The sequence below is a fragment of the Dermochelys coriacea genome, chromosome 2, assembly GCF_009764565.3.
Source record: "Dermochelys coriacea isolate rDerCor1 chromosome 2, rDerCor1.pri.v4, whole genome shotgun sequence".
NCBI classification, from domain to species: Eukaryota; Metazoa; Chordata; order Testudines; family Dermochelyidae; genus Dermochelys; species Dermochelys coriacea.
In genome coordinates, this window is record NC_050069.1 from 177150936 (window position 1) to 177173453 (window position 22518).

Genomic DNA, 22518 nt, shown 5'->3' on the forward strand with positions numbered 1-22518 from the left:
CTTTGTAGACCGGCTTAGAGAGGACATTCAATTCATTGAGATAACATGGACGAAAGTAAAGATGACTGTGGGAAGAGTGGAGAGGATTGGCAAGGGGTGATAGGATAAGAGAGACTGGCAGATAAATAGGGAGGAGCAGAGTTATGCAATGCCCTGAAGGCAATCACAAGACACTCGATGTTGTGGAGAAGGGGGGAGCCAGTGGAGGGATGTTAAGAGGGGAATGACAGTCAAATCACTAGGAAGGTGGTTTTAGTGGCTGCATTTTGCATGGATTGGTGGGATGGAGTGAATTTTAGGGAGGCCAATGAGAATTGGTTACATTAATGAGGATGGGAGGTGACGAGGGCCCGGGTGAGAATCTTAGTTATATGGCCGAAGAGGAAAAAGTAAGATTTTATTATTTCTGGGTAGGCAAAACTAACAAGTTTTGCACACTGCCTGTCTGTGTAGGTAAAATTATGCTGTTGTAGTTGAAACAAGAACAAAATTAACTGCCGGTCCCTATTTAAATCAGATGGAATTCAATTTGTGTAACATTCACCAGTTGTAAGTTTGTATCCCATGTAGCTTTATCCAGCTCATGCACCATTTTATTTACTGGAAGATTTGGCCAATAGTTATGCGTTTCAGCCAGTGAGTTTTGTACAGTCACTTTTTTTTTCTTTAAGGAAATAAGAGTGCACATAAACCTCTCTGTACCGTTCTGATTCAGTTTCAAAACACTGACCATCTGTACTTTTTTGGTACAGGCTCATGTAATATGAATGGACGACAGAGCTATGTATTTGAAACATAAAAGTTTAAAGATTAAATGTTGTACATTGTCCAGCACATCTGTTCTGTTCAGATGCTGTATGCACTATCATAACTTTTAAGAAATGGTAATAAAGCTTAGAAAACAGAAAAAGAACAGTCATCTTTTATAGGAAACCCACATCTGTTTGCCATGGGGATACTGTATAATTGTGAACATAAGTGATTTTATTTGGTTTTCTGATAATTTTTCAGGACTTTAAAAAGATTAGGATTATCTTTTTGTGCTCCAGTATGAACTACTGACTTTCTCTATGTCTGACTCTTCTGTGAGCTACTTATGGAGCAGATACTGATTTCATCTCGATACTAAGATCAAGTTTAAACTCTGGAAACAGTTTATATTTTTACCTTAATAGAAAGAATTGCATTTTCTGAGGCAGGAGGCCACCTAGTGGTAAAGCTGGGAAACGATGACTGTTTAAGAAGCCTGCAAAAACAATTGAGAAACTGTAATGACAAAGTATATGAAGGCTGGGATTTTCAAAGAAAGTCCAGTAGAGTTAGGCCACCAAATCCCATTGAAATTCATTCCATTAGGCCTCTTGGAAACTCCCAGTCTAGGGTGCCTTTTCTTAAAGGTGAGCAAAGAATTTGAACAATTAATCTTTTTCTAAATTCAGTTTTATGTTGTGGATACTGATTCAGCAGTCCACGCACATAATGAAAACTTAAGCATATACTTAAATGTGTTAACTTACTGAGTGGAACAGCACAGGTTACCTTCTGGAAAGAGCAAAAGTCATAGAACCAAATTCTGCCTTTGGACACCTCACACATATCCCACTGATCATAATGACAGCTGCACAGGTGTTTTGGAGGGCCCTATTTAAGTCTTAGCCTTTGAGACAAGCTATTTAACGAGGGACAAACTATATTACAAAAAGACAAAAGAAGTCTGGGTTGGCATGAACTCCAGTTAGATTAGGGGGATTTTTTTGTTTGTTTTTTGTTTTCTGTTTTTTTTTTATCATTGCAGTGTGTAATATTTTCCAGGCATACATGAAATAAATACACCCACTTTTAAAAAATGCTGGAAATATGGAGTGAGTCAGAATGGGTGGCTTGAAATTCAATTCATCAGTTATATTGCCTTTTTTTATTTGGAGGACATATTCCCTGAAAAAAAATGTATTAAAAACTTACATTAACATAAATAAGGGCCTGATTTTGCAATCCTTACTCATGTAGAATAGCATGTAAATGAGACTTCATTGATGTGAGTAAGTATTACTCAACATGAGTAAGGTAAATTGAGTCCTGAGTAAAATTTCAATAAACCCATGATCAACTTAATATTTTTATATGCCGTGGGCCTGTTGATGTCAGTGGAAAGCCTCTCGTTGACTTTAATGGGCTTTGGATGGGGCCTTTAATTTACTTAGATTGTAAACTCTTTGCAGCAGGGACTGTCTTTTTGTTCTGTGTGTCTTTTTGTTCTGGGGTTCCTGGGCATTATCATAATATGAATATTTAATAAAAAAATAATGTCTTAAACAGGAGCCAGAGAGTCATACAGCTTAAGGCCAGAAGGAACCACCAGATCATCCAGGAGTTAAACTGTAATATTGTTTTGTACCTATGTAGCATATAAACAATGATCATATACACGGAGAGAAGAAGGAGTTTGTGTGCCGATGGCTGGATTGTTCCCGGGAGCAGAAGCCGTTCAAAGCCCAGTATATGTTGGTGGTACACATGAGGAGACACACAGGGGAAAAGCCACACAAATGCACTGTGAGTAAACAACTCTGAGTTCCAGGCTATCCCAGGGTGGATAGGATCACTTGGAGAGCACTATAGGACTGCTTCTCCACTGCCTTGCCTTTTGAATAGCTGTTTTAGACCTGTGCAGAATGTTTGTGCAAACAGCACCACATCAGAATGGTAACATGATCTCTCCACTTTGTATGGCTGAGACTACAGAAGGTACAAGATAGGGCAGAATTAAACGCAGTTCGTCCACTAAACCATCTGATGAATCTCTAAAATAGCACATTGTTAAATAATGCAGAGGCATTTGCATGTGTGCTTAAAATCACTTTCCCACACTGAGGAGTATCTGGATCCTAGTGCTGACCCAAAAATATTAGTGACTGTGTAATGGATTTTACTGTTAAAACAAACATGAGCATATTGTTACCATGCAGGTTTTCTTCTCTTATAATAGCTGTTTTACATGGTGCTGGAAATACTTTATTGTGGAATTGTGCTATATTTAAATGAAAGAAAAAAACCCTCTATCACATAGGATTTGGAAAGCTTCTAGTCTTTGAAATGTCTGGGTTTTTTTATTGGTTTAATTTTTCTGCAAGTCCAAGTGTGTAGAATAATCCCTATGTGCATGTTGTCTCCAGTTTGAAGGTTGTACAAAGGCCTACTCCAGACTAGAAAACTTGAAAACCCACTTGAGATCTCACACTGGAGAGAAACCATATGTGTGTGAGCATGAGGGCTGCAACAAAGCATTCTCTAATGCCTCCGATCGGGCCAAGCACCAAAACAGGACTCATTCCAATGAGGTAAGCAAGCACGCAGGCAGTGAAAGGGCCCTGGCTGCCCACAGACGTACTGCTGTCAAAAGAATGTATTGTGGAATGCAGACACAAAAATCCTCAAGAAACATGAAATAGGTAAGTTAACAACAGTAAATCATTTTAACAGCATGGTGATCTAAAGAGGCTCCTTGTCATTTTATCAAGAATCAAAGAGGGGGACTGGCTGGGTGATTTTATGGAGACTTTGTGTGGTAACCAGTGAAAGGGCTGTAATCCAGTAATAATTTTCTCGCTCCCTGAAGTGGAGGGGACACTCAGCTCCCAAGGAGAGTTTTAAGCCTCCTATTGTTGTTCTATAGTGCCATCTGCTGGCTAGTCAGGAACATCGTCATCTCTGCCAGGAGTTTATTTGGAGACTGATCCTATACAGTGCAGATTTCAGAGTAGCAGCCGTGTTAGTCTGAATTCGCAAAAAAGAAAAGGAGTACTTGTGGCGTTTTAGAGATTAACAAATTTATTTGAGCATAAGCTTTCGTGAGCTACAGCTCACTTCATCGGATGCATTCGGTGGAAAAATATACAGTGCAGAGCACCCTTGACTACCCACAAAGTGAATGGGAGCTAAGGGGGGTTCAGCATCTTGCTAGAGCTGCAGCAGGATTGGGATTTAACTTCTTCAGCTGCTGTTGGCAAATATTGGAAGAATCTCGAGGGGCATGGCTTGTCCAAACTTCTGAGTTCTTCTCCTTACCCGTCTGTTCCACGTTTTGTTCACTCTTTCCCTTTCAACTAGATTCTTCCCTAAACCTCATTCTTCCCTTCTCCTCAGTCCCCACTAGGCCTTGTAGAGAAATTAGCATCCTGGCTGATTGCATGGCCTGGAACCTGTGGTTCCTCTTCTCTCCCAATCTCCCTCCATTTCCAAAACAAGCTCATCTTTCTTTGGTGATTTCCATATCCATCACAGCAAGTTACTAGGGCTGGCATTCTCTTCAAATTTTGCAGTCTCTGTAACATCTGTGAGTCACAGATGACCCAGATAGCATTGCACAGCTCCATATTCAGGTTAAACCTGGATGCATGTATTCTGAAAACTTCTAGACTTGCTGATACATGATGGTGGATTTTGTAAATTATTACAAAAAGCAAAGGGTAGGAGATTTACCTAAACCTGTCCAATACCTGATCTAAACTTTGGGTTGGTTCATACTTTGTTGGAATCAATTTGTCCATCAATATAAGGCACACACCAGGTGGGGTTTTGATCTGGACGCTTTGCTCTGCTTTCTAAGCTCTAGGTTTCACATTCAACAGTGAATCACTAAATTTAGTTATCATCATTGATGGAACATCACTTTCTTGCATTGGTGACCATGCAACAACAAAAGCGAGCAAACAAATAAACCCCAAATCTTACCAGAAATGCATTTCACAATGAAGTGCACTGATGCTATAGAACCAGACTCTCAGCTGGATTTAAAGATTGACTTCACTGGATTTAAAGAAGAGCTGATAAATTTATGACCTCGAATAATAGTTATAGTTATGCTGGATCAGAATGATGATGGTCATCAAATCCCATGCTTAGGCATTTAAACTGATGGCCTGTAGGGGGTGATGTATGAATTCCCCCGTCAGTAATTGGTCCAGTGCATCATAGAAAGATTTTGCTTTCCTCTGAATTTCAAGCATTAGGTACTGGACCACCCAGAGGCAGGATGCAGAACTAGATAAACCAGTGATCTGATCCAATACGGTAAATCCCATGGAGTCGATCTTCAGCTGGAGTTGAAGCTACATTGTCATAGCTTCGTTGACTTCAATGGAGCTATGGCAATTTACTCCAGCTGAGGATCTGCCTATGTTCTTCCTTTGTTACATATGTAGCGTAATGTGCATTATGCTCCCTTCAAAACCAAGGAAGAGGAATAGATTTTATTAGGTGTGGTCAATGCTGAGACAGTTTCGCAATGTCATCACTTTGTTAATGAATTCACTGTGGAAGGGTATAATTGTTATACTTACTGCCCTCAAAGGAACTCTTAGGAATCCTACAAGGAAACCAAATCTAACCTCAGTCTTTCTTCCCACCTGATCTGGCAGAAACCATATGTTTGCAAGATACCAGGCTGCACAAAGCGCTACACAGACCCCAGTTCTCTCCGGAAACACGTGAAGACTGTGCATGGCCCCGAGGCACATGTTACCAAGAAGCAGCGTGGAGATATTCATCCCAGGCCTCCACCACCAAGAGACCCAGGCAGTCATTCTCAATCCAGATCACCAGGCCAGCAGACTCAGGGTGCAACTGGCGAGCAAAAGGACCTCAGCAACACTACCTCAAAGCGGGAAGAATGCCTCCAAGTGAAAGCTGTCAAGTCAGAAAAACCAGTGGTATGCAACATGCTGTGCTTCTTTGTTTCTTCCTCTCTATTATCATTATTTGTTAATAAACTCTAGTGCATTACTTGTTTTTTTCCAAAATCACATATATTTTAAATGGTTTTAAAAACAGTAACAAACAGCACTTTAAAGCCACCTGATTTTCAGAAAATGCTAAGCACTGAAAATCTGACTCCTTTAAGGTCTCTCAAGTTCAGCACCCTAAAATGGAGGCACCTAAAATCACTAGTCACTCTTGAAGATGTTGGCCATAGTCTTTAATTATGTGATTGCATATTCTATCTGAAAGCATAAAACATTTTTTCTCTACAATCTTAGGTACACATTTATCTAAGAAATTTGATTATGAATCCACAGGTAATACCAAATATATGCGTGCAACGGGGCAGAGCCAACGTTGTGTGTTCAAACTGAACTTTCACATTGCCTCGGGGTTTAATTGTGAATTCTTAATTTTGCTTTCATATAGGTGTGTGCGATTAATTTCCTGTAGTATTTTAATCCTTTAATAAAAAAGTCCCCAAGTCTATAAGAAGTAGGCACTGTTTCGCGAGACCAGTTGACACCTACCAACTAATAAACCAAAACACTTGGGCTCAGCATCTCAAAGCTATCCATGGGAATTAGGCATTTAAATACCTTTGAGGATCTGGTCCTTGAAGGCCAGTGTTTGTTATCATTGCAGGCTAAGTATAGTACACTTTTCCATGCTTGCATGTATATATACATCCTTAGAATTAAGAAGTCCTTAAGGCAGCATGAGCATCTCCTGCCCAGCCATCCAAATTTATGCCAATTTATGCTAGCAGAGATCTGGCCCAAAGACTACATTTAACCAGTTACACATGATGCAGGTAAATAACTACTATGTAAACAGTGGCCATGATTTTCAGTAATGTTGAGCACTCAAAAATCTACAGAAGTCAGTGGGAGCTTTGGAGATTCCTCACCCTTGAAAGTCAGGATTGAATGTGTAAAAGACTAGCCAGTACTACAGAAATACAACATGTGTTTATAGTTTAGGGGCCATTTCTGCTTCTTTTGAAGTCAACAGGAAGTTTGTGATTAACTTCAATGGAAGCAGGATCATTTTCTTAAGAACCTGTTGTGCAGGCTTTTAGGACCGAGCATACAGCTTACTGGCAGTCTCTGGGAATGGTGAGTAGTCCTAAGCACTACTCTCTATCACAGGGGTTTACAGGACCACTGCCTTAATTAATGTTTGTTCAATGCTTTGTAGGTTTAAAGTGACCTATGATGAATGCTAAGCATCATCTTCATGATGAATATATTTGTAAGTCTGTATGTGTGGAGAAAAACATTAACAGATTTAGATAGAAAATCATGATTCCTAATGTATAGTATTGGTGTCTTATTAACTGATACTCTACAGAATTCACTATAAAAGCCAATTGCCTATAGATGCAATATTATGGGCATACTTAAAATGTCTCGATAGTTAAGGTTCCACCAGGATTTTCCTTTAATGGGACCTTTGGAATATTATCTGATTTTTAACTTTCCTTCCCTTTACATGTTAACTAATGATGGGGAATTATTTTCTTGGCTTATGGGAGGAGAGATGAATCAATAATAAATGCCAATATTTATTTCCCAGACCTTCATTGTGATCTGCGCAGACTGACTGTTGCACAGAAAAATCAAGGGGCTCCACATGGATACAGCAGTTTGCTTGTGTAGATTACAATGCAGGATCCTGGTCTTACTAATAGGGCTTGTCTACATGAACAATGAGACTGTGGCAAGCCGGGGTGTGAATCGTCCCCTTACTAGTCTGACGTGGACTAGCTATCCATGAGCACTCTTCTGGATGCACATTGACAGTTCATTAATGTGCTTTGGGATAGTCCCATTTCAAAGAGGATTGGGTCAAAGTGCTTTAACAAACTGCTAGTGCATATCAGAGGGATGCACGTGGGCAGCATGTGGCAGTTACAGTGCAGCAGGCTAGTGTGGGGTAGATTCACATCCACAGCTTCCCATGGTCTAATTGTTTGTGTAGACAAGCTCTGTCGCTCTAGTTTTCAAACCAGATCTTCTTATCAGAAGAACAACATGGCCCCATAGTTATCTGCCACCACTATTTTGTGCCAATGGTTTATTCCTGCTTTCCCCTCACAATTCATTATCTATTGATGAAAAGCACAGTTTAAGAGCTAGGTATTTATTATTAATTATTATTATTATTGTTGTTCACTGCAATCACAGGATTGGATCAGCCAAAATGGAGGTGTGGTTTGATAGATGTAAGCCCTCCAAGTTCAGGAGCTATTAAATATTGATACACATTTTGCAAACAAAAAAATGGTTTCATCGAAAATTGCCTTTTTTCCAAACTGAAAATTTTCACAGATTTTTTTTTTATTTTCCATTTTTGAACTAAATAGAAAAACAAGAAATTTTGCTTTTTTTCTGAATTTATTGAATTTATTGCTTATCTGTTTCCCTGCCCCCTTCCAAAGGCAAAATAGAAAAAAGAAATAGTGGGAGGAAATGGGGAAACAAGATCAAAAGAGTGAGGAAGAAAACAGAAAAAAATGGAAAATAAAAATTGCAATAAAAATTATTGTGAAAAAATTCAAATAAAGGAAAAGGTGTTGGGGCAGGGGACGAGGGGTTGAGTTTTTTAAACCGGTGGAACAAAAATAACTTTGTAATTTTGAGTTAATGTTTTAGTGTTTTCATTTTTTACTAGATCTATTAAATAATGAAATATTTTCTCTAAGTAACTATCTCTAGTGCACCCTTCTCTCAAGGGGATAGAGGTAGATAAAGAAATTAACTCATTCTCTGCCATATCTGGATTCACAATATCTTCACGTCCATCCATTGGGGAATAAAAAGCTACTCACATAATCCTAACTCTGCTTAGTAGCTTCAATACCTACCAGGGTATGAGTTACTCCATGACTAAGGTTTACCACTTCAAACCCTAATTAGTTAATAGTTTTCAGTTAATAATAATCCAAGGGTCCCGTGTAACTCCCAATGTAGTCAAAAGGCAGTCGTCTGTTGACATTAGTAGATATTACTTTAGGCTCTGCGGGCCCAAGCCATTCCTGCCACTTTTACTTAGGTGAGAAGTCCATTGCTGTTAATTAAACTAGTTGAGTAAGAGGCACTAACATGAGTAAAGCTTTGCAGGATTGGGCCTTAAAACAAGTTAGTTTTTTATGAATGGTATTGAATATTTCCCATTGTAAATCAGCTCTACAAATCGGTTATTAAAATGTCATTTAGTTGGCCTTCTTTTCTTGGTTTTCATTGCTATATGAGTTAAGACATGTCCCTTGTTTTTCTACTAATCCAATGTTTCTTCTGTCTAATGCACTTAAATGTCTTGTTCTAACTTCCTAAGGACAGTGGGTAATAAGGTGAGGGGATTTAAACTTCTCTGGCTTTTTTCATTGCAACGTTTTTTCTTTTTTTTAGTCTTTTGCTTCTTGTCAAATCATTCTTTTATTTAGTAAGAAGCATTCCATCAGACACATTCCCAAAGATGTGTAATGTACATTTTCCAAAACACTTGGCATGTGAAATAGCTAGATCACATTGGTGAAATAGTTTCAGGTGTATTTGACTGTGTATATCATATTTCTGTATATACATATCTATAGAGATACATTCCCATGATCATTTTCTCTACTTCTGACTCATTTTGACCAATTTGTGTGGCTACAAGAACAGGCTTCTGACCATTAGCATTCTTTATTATTGTTATTATTATTATTATTATTATTAACTCTTGTACAATGGGTACAAGCTCACTGCTCCCAGATAACATTTATTCTTTAGTGCCCTCACCAAATCTGCAGTGACGGAGATTTGGAAGTGTACCACATTCCGAGTGGACTTATAAATTACAATCATTATCATTGACATTAGAAATAATTCAAATTATTATTACACTCAAGTATTCATCACTAAGCCGCCACTCTGGCACAGGCCTATCTCCTTATTCACTTTCTTGTTTGAATTCAAAGACATCACTGATAACTACAAAATTCTATTGAGCCAACCTAGACAAGAGTTTGCACAAAGATCACATGGTGACTGAAAATGCAAAAGCCTAAAAGTAAAATAATAAAATAGATACATGTTTATGAGACTGTTCTTGGAAGCAAAATGATTTTGCATGTCATACAGATCTGTGGTTGTAATAGCTAACTGGTGCATCCTATAATGAAGTATTACTCCTAAAGAATCCCTCTCTTGCTCTCTCCCTCTCCCTCCTCCCCCCCAATAATTTTCTCATTCTTGTAGGGAAGACGCTCTTGAGTACTTCAAAGACCTTGTATTTTATAGCTGCAAGAATACCACTACAATAAAATAAACATTTCGGAACATTTGTCTTACCTGTTTGTTTAAAAGAGAAAATGGAGTTGTGGCAGGTCAATGCCCCTTGTAGAATATCACCTTGGGCTGTGATTGTGCCACAAGTCTGGGAGATCACCAAGAAAGTGAAAAGTTTTGATTCAGTAGATGACTATCTTCCCAGTGAGGATACATATATATTGGATCTGAAGATGTATTTTCCAGCCCAGTTTGATGTACCTGTGAGAGCTCTTATCAAGTTAGCATGCTAAAAATAGCAGTGTGGTAGCTGCAACAGGCTAGCTGCCCCAAGGGCAATTCCGCGTGAAACGTGTGTACACACTTGAGGCGGTTAGCCTGTCCTGGTACATTCACCACTGCAATGGTGCTTCTATTTTTAGCATGCTGCCTCAATCAGAGCTAGCACAGGTATATCTACTGGAGCTGGAAATTAAACATCCAGCTCCAGTGCAGACATAGTACTGAAAAGGTGTTACACTTGAGTGTGCTGCTGGAGCCTTCCATATGATCTTTTGTTCTTTTCATTAATGCAAAGAGAACTTGTAATGAGCAAATATGTTGTTTTATTCTAACATCATGTCCATCCAACACCATTAAAACCAGAGTCTGCCTCCAGCTGAAGCATGCAGAACTCTGTCTGCTTTCAGAGTCCTGTACTGCAGTGTGACAGATGACTTGACTTTAGAACAACAGCATCCATTTTACACATATGAGACATAAAGCTGAGGTCCTTATTACCTGTCGCCAGTCAGAAATCGTGGTCCCAACAGTGCTGAGATAAAGCTGATGTTACGTTATATTTTTACATTGAAATATGTTCATTTCTCATTATTATATGCCAAAGTTTAAACCCTCAAAATGCTTGTAGCAGTGCTTCTGTACTTCTTGAATAGTATCACACACTTCAAATTCTTTGCCTGTATACTTTTTTTTAAAAGCCCAATGTTGTTGGGTTGTTGTGGTTTTTTGTAAACCTAGTACTATAAATTAGCCCGGTGTCTTGGTCAAATTCCAGTTTGGGTAATTACTTTCAAATTATCTAAATGTGGTCTTGGTCCTTGAATGGTGGGGGGTTCTAGGCACCACAATAATGCAAGTAATAGTAATAATAAAATTTATCCTGCAATTGGATACAGGATATATCTGAAACCTGTTAAGTGATTTAATTGATCTGGGATCTTTTCAGCTGAATAGTGTAATATAGATGTAATGGACTCTCTGTTAGTAAAATGCTGAGATGAATTTTAACACTGGGGGCGGGGAGGGTGTTCTCAATAGTTTTCAGTGTGGTTAAAAGTCAAGTAGTTGTGTAACAGAAAGCCTTTAATCAAAGATCATTGTCATCTATTTAAACTTAGCTGTTAGGTTCATTTGTTTTTCTTTGACTCAATATGAAATAATGTCCGTTTACGAGGTACATTTGAAATCAATTCATTAGCATTTTTTGCCTAATCGTAATTATCATTCATTTCTTATTTCACTCCAACAGACATCTCAGCCAAGCCCTGGTGGTCAGTCTACATGCAGCAGCGAACAGTCCCCCATCAGCAACTATTCCAACCATGGGATCGAGCTTAATCTGACCAGTGGAGGTAGTGTAGGAGACCTCAGTGTCATTGATGAAACCCCAATCATGGACTCTACCATTTCCACCGCAACCACAGCACTTGGCTTACAGGCCAGGAGGAACATGACAGGGACCAAATGGATGGAGCAAGTCAAATTAGAAAGGTTGAAACAAGTTAATGGAGTGCTTCCAAGACTGAATCCCATTCCACCTTCAAAAGCCACAACCTTGCCACCTCTCATAGGAAATGGTGAGATATGTATAACTGGATTAATCATACTTTCATTCTTTAAATTCATCCTCTTAGGGCTTGATGTTTCAGGACTGACACGGATTGTACAACTCATGAAATTCAGTGGAAGTTCTACTTACCTAGGAGCTGTAAGACACCTCTACATTTTTCAATACAGTATATATATTTTTCCATTTAAATTCGAAATTGTACTATACTCGTAGAAGTTGGTAATCCCACATTTTATATTCCTGGAAGTGAATATTGGTAGTCTGATTATCATGCTTGAAATAACTAGATTCCCTGGAACCAAACATTCCATTCACAGCATCATTTTAGCCCTGCATCCTTCCAAGGTAGAGAAATTAAATACCATGCAGTTTATTGTGTGGTATTCTTTCAAGTGAGGCCTTTAAACCTCAGATCCTATCTGCTTTGCATAGACATTATGGACTACATTTTTAAATGGGCTTTGACATGGTCTCTATTTGCAAATGCACGGATAGTTGCACATGGAAATGATAATGCTCGAAAAATGCATGTATAGTTTCTTACATGGATCACATGTAGGCATGCTAGACCCTAAAGATTCCATGGCATTTTCTACAAGAGATGGAGTTTGACTTGGTGCGCTTGGGCAATATTTCTCCTCCCAACACTTTGGGCAGCCTACTGTGCACCAGTTGGCTTCTGCTGTCCACCCTAGTAGTGACTGCACATCTGAGACATTATATGTACATAATTTGTGAAGTGCATTCGAGAAAAGGAATGACATAAACGTGACAATGATGCTTATATTATGTGTATTAAAAGGAGGAACTGGGACAGATGTTGTGCAGTTGTTTTAAATAACCCGCAAATATGTAAGAATTCTTTAAAAATTACTCTGTTTTTGAATTTGTATATTTTGCCATCTGGACTTATATTATCACATGAATGCCAGTTCAATTAGTTACTAAAATCTAAAAAGCTTTTTTGAAGATATGGGAAACCTGTTTCCCTAGTCTGTGTCAATCAGAATAGCTCCATTTTAGTCAATGGAACTACATCAATGGGTGACAACTGAAAATGTATTGAGACTCACATTGAAATGATGTTCTTGAATCTGTGAGCCCCTATACAAGAGTGCTATTTCGCTCTACTTGTGATTAGAAAACAGTCTTGACTTCCTAGAGTCGTATGGGTATTCCCTTGAAATGCCTGTTACTTGTCTCAGACTCTAAGCGTTTTCTACAGTTGGTCCTGATTAATATTCATTTATCTGTGAATTTTACCACCAGGTATCCAGTCAAGCAGCAGCTGCAGTTTAGGAGGATCCATGACTATTCTACCCAACAGAAATGAAATTTCAAGTATGGACATCACAGTGTTAAATATGCTGAACAGGAGGGACAGCAGCACCAGCACAATCAGTTCCGCCTACTTGAGTAGCCGTAGGTCCTCTGGAATTTCACCTTGCTTTTCCAGTCGGAGATCCAGTGATGCTTCCCAAGCTGAGGGAAGGCCTCAGAACATGAGTGTCGCCGACTCCTATGACCCCATCTCGACTGATGCCTCCAGGCGATCCAGTGAAGTGAGTCAGTGTGATGGCCTTCCAAGCCTACTTAGCCTCACCCCAGCCCAGCAATACAGGCTGAAAGCTAAATATGCAGCAGCTACTGGTGGACCCCCACCAACTCCACTGCCTAATATGGAGAGGATGAGCCTCAAAACAAGGATGGCGCTATTGGGTGATTGCAGGGAGTCTGGAGTATCTCCTCTGCCTCCAGTAAATGCTCCTCGTAGATGTAGTGATGGTGGCGCAAATAGTTATAACAGGAGGCATTTTCTGCCTCATGATGTACTGGGAAATGGGACAAGGAGAGCCAGTGATCCAGTAAGAATGGTCTCTGACAACCTTTCTCTGCCTAGAGTCCAGCGATTCAACAGTCTTAATAGCTTTAACCCTCCTGTTTTGCCTCCATCTATGGAAAAGCGAAACTTTATTCTTCAGAACTATACCCGCTCTGATGGCGGCCTGTTCCGTAACGTCTACTCCCCATGTCCTCCGAGTATCAGTGAAAATGTCACCATGGAGGCCGCTACAATGGAAGCGGATGGTAGTCTGAATGATGAGGATCTCCTGCCAGACGATGTGGTTCAGTATTTGAATTCCCAGAACCAGGGCATGTATGACCACTTGCCAAACGATGTCCTGGACAATAACAAAGTGCATCATGGGTCAGCGATAGGGAACAACAACTTTCACCAGGCCCCTTCACCAAACAGTCAACAGACCAGCTCTGAAGCAAACAAAAGTGATCTCCCAATCCAGTGGAATGAAGTAAGCTCAGGAAGTTCTGACTTGTCTCCTTCAAAAATGAAATGTGGTCCACGCTCGGCAGGCCAGCAAACTCGAGCTTTTGGATTATATAACAATATGATGGTCCAGCAGCAGAACCTGGAGAGAAATGGTATGGCCCTACAAAATGGCTATCAACATCTTGTGGAAAACAACAGCTCTTACAGTTTACATCAGAACATGATTATCAGCAACACCACCACCAGTAACTCTTTCAACATGCAGGCAAATAAGGCACAGCCATATGGTGAAAGCAGCACCAGACAACCAATGATTTCTGGGGCAATGGACAGTTCCTGTGGCATAGTAATTCAAGGGCAGAAGTTGAGAAACAACAGCATGCTAATAAACAAGAGTCAACAAAACTTTGGCCATCCCATGGTGCCAGCTGAGCAGTCTGTCAGTATAGCTAATGGGATGCAGAATAGAAATACAATAGAACAGGAATACCCACAAAATCAGCCAATAGGGGAAGGCATTCATTATCAGGGAGTCAATCAAGTCAATCAAATGATGTTAGGGCAGGTTAGTCCTACCTCACAAATCAGCCTTTGTCAAGGGCCACAGAGTTGTCCACCGATGTCTCACAACATTGGAAACCAGCAATCAGGTTTGGTGGTGACAAAGAGTTACCAGCCATGTGCCAACTATGGAGGCAACAGACGGCAAAACATGCTGAGAAACAACCTGGCACAACAGCAAGGATTTATAAGCGATGCAAACCAGACATACAGGGTAAATGGCATTAAGATGGAGATGCAAGGTCAATCACAACAGTTCTGCTCTAATATGCAGAATTACTCTGGTCAGTTATATGACCAATCCATGGGCTTTACTCAGCAAGCCATGAAAACAGGTTCTTTCTCTATTTTGGAAGCTAACTGCCTGCTGCAGGGGACTGGTACTGCAAACTCGTCTGAGCTTCTTTCCCCAGGGGCTAACCAAGTGACAAGCACAGTTGACAGCATTGACAGCAACAGCCTAGAAGGTGTGCAGATTGATTTTGATGCTATCATAGATGATGGGGACCATGCAAGCTTAATTTCAGGAGCCCTGAGTCCGAGTATCATTCAGAATCTCTCACACAATTCTTCACGCCTCACCACTCCCCGAGCGTCTCTTACATTCCCAGCTATGCCTGTGAGCACAACAAACATGGCTATTGGGGACATGAGTTCTTTGTTGACCTCACTTGCAGAAGAAAGCAAGTTTCTTGCTGTTATGCAATAGACATGGGAAAAAAAAACCTTACGAGATAACGGATAAAAAGTGACTCATTTTTTAGATGTGTATGTATTTTAGCAATCTCATCTCACCTAAATGGGATGTGTTTCAAGTATATTCCTTTTATGGAATAAGGACTCCGAAAACCCTAAAGTGTTCTAGGGAGAAACTGTCTTCCATTTCAATTTTGAATCAGTATTGTTAGACCCACTCCTCTCTCTCTTTTTTTAAATGTCTGTATACTTTTTTCTTTTTTTATTGTAAACCAATGTAAACGTGTGAAGTGCATGTTTTGTTTTGTTTTTTAAAGGAAGCTCTAATGAAATGACTTTGCAATTTTCTTTTACTCAAAGGAAACACAGTCCTGTATGATTGTTGCCAATGTTTTTATTTATGTAGGCACAAAACAACCAGGCATGATACAGAGTACATACTGTGAGTAAAGAGAGCATCTGTGAATGCGTTGCTGTAAGGTGGACAACTGGTCTATGAACAAATCTACTCATACTGTTCCCTGATCAAGTACCCATAACTGTGTGGCAAAAGGTATCTGGGGCTTTAGCAAATAAGAAATGCAAAATCATCAAACTATTTTGTCCCAAATAAGTATGTGTTTATGTACACAAGCCTACATACACAGACCTTGCACTGCAACTGGTGAGCCAAAACTCTACCATTTCTATGACAACCCCTTTTGGAGGGTTTAAAAATCCCTTTGTGAACACAATTCACATATTTAGCAGAATTTGGTCTACATTTTTTCCAGACATTATTCAACAAGAGGAGAAGAAAAATAAATGGATATCTGGTGATTTGGGTATTTTTTTATGCTCTTCATCAAATACAGCATTAATTTTTGTAATTGCAATAATTACACCTAGTTCTGCACTATTGAAACTAGGGGAAGTTTTGCCATTTGCTTTAGTGAGTGCAGAAACAGGCTCTAAGGTCCAGATGCTCAAAGGTATTTGGGTGCCTAATTCCCATTGATTACAATGAGAGTTAGGTGCCTGAATACCATTGAGGCTCTGGGCCTAAGTCCATAAGTCCAGTGTCATTTTAATTCAGTTGGAGGTTTTAAAAATCAGCTACTCTTTGTCCCCAGAACAATTGCTTTTTCACAGAGTTATTTAGTATAAATCTACACTATTCACTTGCGGCAGAATACATATTTTTATTAAATATGTAAACTCCTATTGACATACTGCACACTAACAACTTGAAAAGAACCATGAATCTATGAAAAAAAAAAATCTTTAAAGTCGCATTGACCCAATAGGCCCTATTGGTTCTTGGCGATCACAAGGGTGTTTAATATGTTCCCAGAACACTTTTTTTTTGTTTGTTTTTACTTTTAACATTTTAAAATCTAAACTGCCGATTTAAAAAATAGGCAAAGAAAGTGTCAATAAAGAAATTATATCCTGCTAAGAAGAGTCTTAGCTAAAGCTAACAACACAAGAGAATTCCTTGGCACCAGCTTCCCTCTCATTTGATTTGATTCACTGGCTCAAGTTCTGCTTTGTCACACCAGCACAAATCTAAACTAACACCATTGATTTCAGTGGCGTTATATGAGGTTTACACTGCTGTAACTGAGTACAGAATTTGGCACATTTTGTAATTTATGGCCTATGCTGCTCCCCCTAGCACAGCAAAGCTCTCATAGATGCAGGAGTGAGTCCTGAGCTCTTGAGGGTAAAATTAACCCCTGTGCTGAAGACCTAGACAAGGTCTATCCCCTACATAAGTCTCATTGAAGCCCTGTTTTAAATGCTTACTGGGATCTTAACGTTTCTGCCCCTCCCTCTGTACACAAGTGAATTGCACCCACAAGTAGTAGATTTGTTGAGGAAGCATGTAGTTAAATGTTAGTCAGCATTGGAGCCCACTTTAAAGTCTAGCATAACATCAGGGTGTGAGTTCCACAGACTTAAAGCCTGTGTTATTGTTGTTACTCAGCTGCATTCAGAGTAAAATAAAACCCAGCTGACTTAGATCTCTTGTGAATATGTGTGAACAGAAGCTCTGTCAGTCCAGTATAATGGGCCGCTCCACTAAAGTCCAAGGAAGAATTTCTAAATCAGTATGCAACGTAACAGGGAGCCAGCGTTGGAATAGTGTATAAGCTCATTACAGTGTGTGGTACTGTATTCTAAGTAACTTACATTTGAGATGTTTTGCAAGGGAGAGCAAGAAAACAAGAAATGTAAATTCTCCAGAAAGAATAAGGCCCCCTCAGCAGTAGCCCTACTCCTTCCTGGCTCAGATCCTACCTTCCTTAGCGTTCCTCACAGCTGTAACAAGCATTATAGAGCTGGTGCTGGGCTTAAGCAGACTGAGCAATTGCTTAGGGCCATGAGCAGTTCATGGTGGGGGCCCCTATATTCACTTTTTATCGTAAGAATGTGCCTGTTTTACTGTTGGGGGGAGGGACCCCAAAATATTCCTGCTTAGGGGATAAAACTGGCTCTGCCTTCCATGGTCCTGTTCATTGGCTCTTCCTCCCTCTGTTCCATGCTGGTTTCCTTCAAGCCATATTGCTTGCAATCCTCATGCAAACCATCACCCCCATTGCTTTCCTGCCATTGGTGGGAATCAGTAACAAGGGACGCAGGTTGCACTGGGCTTGGAGGCAATATGGCTAGGGAAGGGAGCCAGCATGTCAAATCGTTTTTCTGTAGTTGATACACAGTGTGAGTCAAGACTTGCTCCTCCATGGCTGGAGAACATCCCTCATTCTCAGAAGGATGGCCCTCTCTTTCCTAGTATTAAGCAGCTATAAACTGGCCAGTTCTTTAAGGGTTATCAGCAATCTTCTGTGACACCCAAACACAACAGAATTACACTGCGTACCATTAAATCGCAATATTTACTGCTCCAGGTGTTATCTTTTACTTAGGGGCTTAGATGGTATCATGGTACCCTAATTAGAGCCCAGCCATCTCCTTGTTTGACACCCCATCTCCCCATAGCAGGAGCAATCAACTGAGACACTGAAACTAACAGTCCACTGGGTTAAAAAGAGGGTGTTGCTCACAAAGCATTCTCCATGCTAGACCACAGTTTCCTCTGGCCCTTTGATGGTCTTCAGGGCATGTTGGGAGGCCTGTCTCCTTTCACTGGGAAGTGAGGAGTAGCTGTTTAGTGCTGCTGGTCATGCTTTATATTTACTGGGGAGGGGGTTCCACTTAGAAGGGGTTAGTAAATCATGAATAGCTGTTACATACCACTCATGTCTGCAACATGGTTTTATTATGGAAGCTCATAAGCAGAAGGTATTACTGCTGGTTACAATAATAACGATGCCTCATTTGTATATAGTGTTTTTCACAGTAGGTCTCAACGCACTTTACAAATTATGTCAGTTTCATTATCCCCATTTTACAGAGGGGTGAAACTGAGACACAAGGCGCTGAAGTGACTTGGCCAAGGTCATCCAGCAAGCCAGCGGCCAAAGTGGAAAACAGAACCAATGTCTACCAAGTCCAGCCCACACAGAGCAATGAGCAATGAGTCTGGTTGGTAGTAAACTATCAATCTAATGGAAGCTTCAGCTTCTCCAGATACAGCAGTTATAAGAAGACTCAGACCAGTGGATAGCAGCTGTGTGTATCCTAACCAGCCTCTGCCAGTAAAAACACTTTGTATTCCCTGTCGTCATAATAATTAAGAATTACCCCTCTATATTTCATAGACACCTTTCATCTCCTGTATCCAGCGAGTGGAGTAGTACCGAATGACTGGAGAATTGCTAATATAGTTCCTATTTTTAAGAAAGGAAAAACAAGTGATCCGGGTAACTACAGCCAGTTAGTTTGACATCTGTAGTATGCAAGGTCCTGGAAAAAATTTTGAAGGAGAAATTAGTTAAGGACATTGAAGTCAATGGTAAATGGGACAAAATACAACATGGTTTTACAAAAGGTAGATCGTGCCAAACCAACCTAATCTCCTTTTTTGAAAAGGTAACAGATTTTTTAGATAAAGGAAATGCAGTGGACCTAATTTACCTAGATTTCAGTAAGGCATTTGATACCGTGCCACATGGTGAATTATTAGTTAAATTGGAGAAGATGGGGATCAATATGAACATCAAAAGGTGGATAAGGAATTGGTTAAAGGGGAGACTGCAACGGGTCCTACTGAAAGGCGAACTGTCAGGTTGGAGGGAGGTTACCAGTGGAGTTCCTCAGGGATCGGTTTTGGGACCGATCTTATTTAATCTTTTTATTACTGACCTTGGCACAAAAAGTGGGAATGTGCTAATAAAGTTTGCAGATGATACAAAGCTGGGAGGTATTGCCAATTCAGAGAAGGATCGGGATATTATACAGGAGGATCTGGATGACCTTGTAAACTGGAGTAATAGTAATAGGATGAAATTTAATAGAGAGAAGTGTAAGGTTATGCATTTAGGGATTAATAACAAGAATTTTAGTTATAAGTTGGGAACGCATCAATTAGAAGTAACGGAGGAGGAGAAGGACCTTGGAGTATTGGTTGATCATAGGATGACTATGAGCTGCCAATGTGATATGGCTGTGAAAAAAGCTAATGCGGTTTTGGGATGCATCAGGAGAGGCATTTCCAGTAGGGATAAGGAGGTTTTAGTACCATTATACAAGGCACTGGTGAGACCTCACCTAGAATACTGTGTGCAGTTTTGGTCTCCCATGTTTAAAAAGGATGAATTCAAACTGGAGCAGGTACAGAGAAGGGCTACTAGGATGATCCGAGGAATGGAAAACTTGTCTTATGAAAGGAGACTTAAGGAGCTTGGCTTGTTTAGCCTAACTAAAAGAAGGTTGAGGGGAGATATGATTGCTCTCTATAAATACATCAGAGGGATAAATACAGGAGAGGGAGAGGAATTATTTAAGCTCAGCACCAATGTGGACACAAGAACAAATGGGTATAAACTGGCCACCAGGAAGTTTAGACTTGAAATTAGACGAAGGTTTCTAACCATCAGAGGAGTGAAGTTTTGGAATAACCTTCCAAGGGAAGCAGTGGGGGCAAAAGATCTATCTGGTTTTAAGATTCTACTCGACAAGTTTAGGGAGGAGATGGTATGATGGGATAATATGATTTTGGTAAGTAATTGATTTTTAAATATTCAGGGTAAATAGGACTAATCCCCTGAGATGGGATATTAGATGGATGGGATCTGAGTTACTACAGAAAATTCTTTCTGGCTATCTGGCTGGGGAATCTTGCCCATATGCTCAGGGTTTAGCTGATCGCCATATTTGGGGTCAGGAAGGAATTTTCCTCCAGGGCGATTGGAGAGGCCCTGGAGGTTTTTTGCCTTCCTCTGTAGCATGGGGCCATGGGTGACTTGAGGGAGGCTTCTCTGCTCCTTGAAGGTCTTTAACACTGATTTGAGGACTTCAATAGCTCAGACATAGGTGAGGTTTTTTGTAGGAGAGGGTGGGTGAGATTCTGTGGCCTGCGCTGTGCAGGAGGTCAGACTAGATGATCAGAATGGTCCCTTCTGACCTTAGTGTCTATGAATCTATGAATCTATAAGTCCAATGTCCTATCCAAGAGGCCATATTCATAAGCAACAAACAAGTGACTGATTATCCATTCATCATTTGTAGACTATTTATATATGGAACCTTAATATAAAGTGTGACTAGTGTTGGAGTCAATGGCTTGGGGAAATCTCTTTTGGAACCAGCCTTTAAAAATTCTTGTTTAATTTTTGGATATGAGATAATCCACTATTAATTAGCACATTTGACAACGAAGTAAAAATGGGTTTCATAGATTTTTCCAGGCGAAGGGCCAATTAGATAATGTAGTCTGATCTCCTGTATATCACAGGCTATTAATTTTCATCCAGTTACCCCTTCCTTGAGCCCAATAATGTGTGTTTGTGTTTGGCTAAAGCATAGTTGTCAGGCAGCACTGTTGATTTAACAACCTCAAGAGCTGGAGGAGCCACCATTTCCCTTGGTAGATTGTTCCACTGGTTAAGAACTCTCCTGTTAAAAAGTTGTGCCTAATTTGTCACCTTTTGGTCTCATTATGCCTTTCTCTGCTAGGTTAAAGTATCCAGTAGTTTCTCCCAATGCAGGTTCTTACACACTGTATGCAGGTACTTACATGTCTTCTTGTTAATATGCTGAATGTATTGAGCTCTTTAAATCTCTCACTGTGAGGCATTTTCCCAGCCCTCAAATAATATTGTGGCTCTTTTCTGAACCCTCACCAATTTTTCAACCTCCTTTTTAAACCATGGGCACCAGAACTATATACAATAGCTTAGTATTGATCGCATCAATGTCAAATACAGTGGGGAAAAAAAGCACACCTCCCCATTCCTACTCCTTTGCTTAAACAACCAAGAATCATATTAGTCCTTTTTGCCACACCAGTTAGTATTTCAAGAGAAGTTGACAGCCAGACTCTGTGCCCTCCCTCCCCAGTTACTGTAGAGGAGTAAATGTGTTTTTTAATGGCAGTCACTGTCATTAAGAGTAGCAGTGGAAGCACTGTCATGCTAAAAATCCGTGTGAGTGTGTGTATCTTCCCACCAGCCTGACTTTCAATAGAGCTTTTTGGTCCCTTCAGCTTCCACCCTTGTTTGTCCTTAACAGCACTGCTCTTGTTCGGCATGCATGATTCCCTTTGCAAAAATGAAAGACCTGCTTGTGCCCTCCTGTGTGTTCAATTGCATCCATCAGGTACAGTTGGATGTATGACAGGTACTTTTGGAGGTAGCGAAAGAGAAGTCCAGAATGGGTTTGATATCAAGCACTGTGGACTTGGCTATCCCAACAGCAATGTAGAATTTTAATCTCCTTCTAGGCAAGCTTCTAAAATGGTACTTGCATTTAAGGTTGGCTTGTTTCTTTCATTTTTAAGATGACATGGGCAGAATAATAGTTAGCCAGCCCATGTTAGACTACGGCTTGTCCTACTAAACAACAGTGTTTCAATGTATGTGCCTTATTTATGTTGATCCTGTAAAGAGAGGGACCAAGAACTATTGCCAAATTTTAGCTATAAGGCTGTGCTACCACTTCAGCTAATAGCACATACCACTGTTAATAGCGTCTGAAATGTCTTG

At 40.1% G+C, this 22518-nt stretch overlaps 1 protein-coding gene across 4 annotated transcripts in view; it reads left to right on the forward strand.

Moving 5' to 3' along the window:
- Nucleotides 1–16217, forward strand: part of GLI3 (GLI family zinc finger 3) — a 238462-nt gene extending 222245 nt beyond the window's left edge. For all 4 annotated transcript variants that reach the window (XM_043508698.1, XM_038392900.2, XM_038392901.2 and 1 more), the window contains 5 exons: nt 2404–2553; nt 3174–3338; nt 5418–5708; nt 11563–11890; nt 13153–16217. In XM_043508698.1, the coding sequence (XP_043364633.1) occupies nt 2404–2553; nt 3174–3338; nt 5418–5708; nt 11563–11890; nt 13153–15443 (3225 nt within the window). In that variant the 3' untranslated portion in view covers nt 15444–16217. The remainder of the gene's footprint in view (nt 1–2403; nt 2554–3173; nt 3339–5417; nt 5709–11562; nt 11891–13152) is intronic.
- The last annotated feature ends 6301 nt before the right edge of the window (nt 16218–22518 follow it).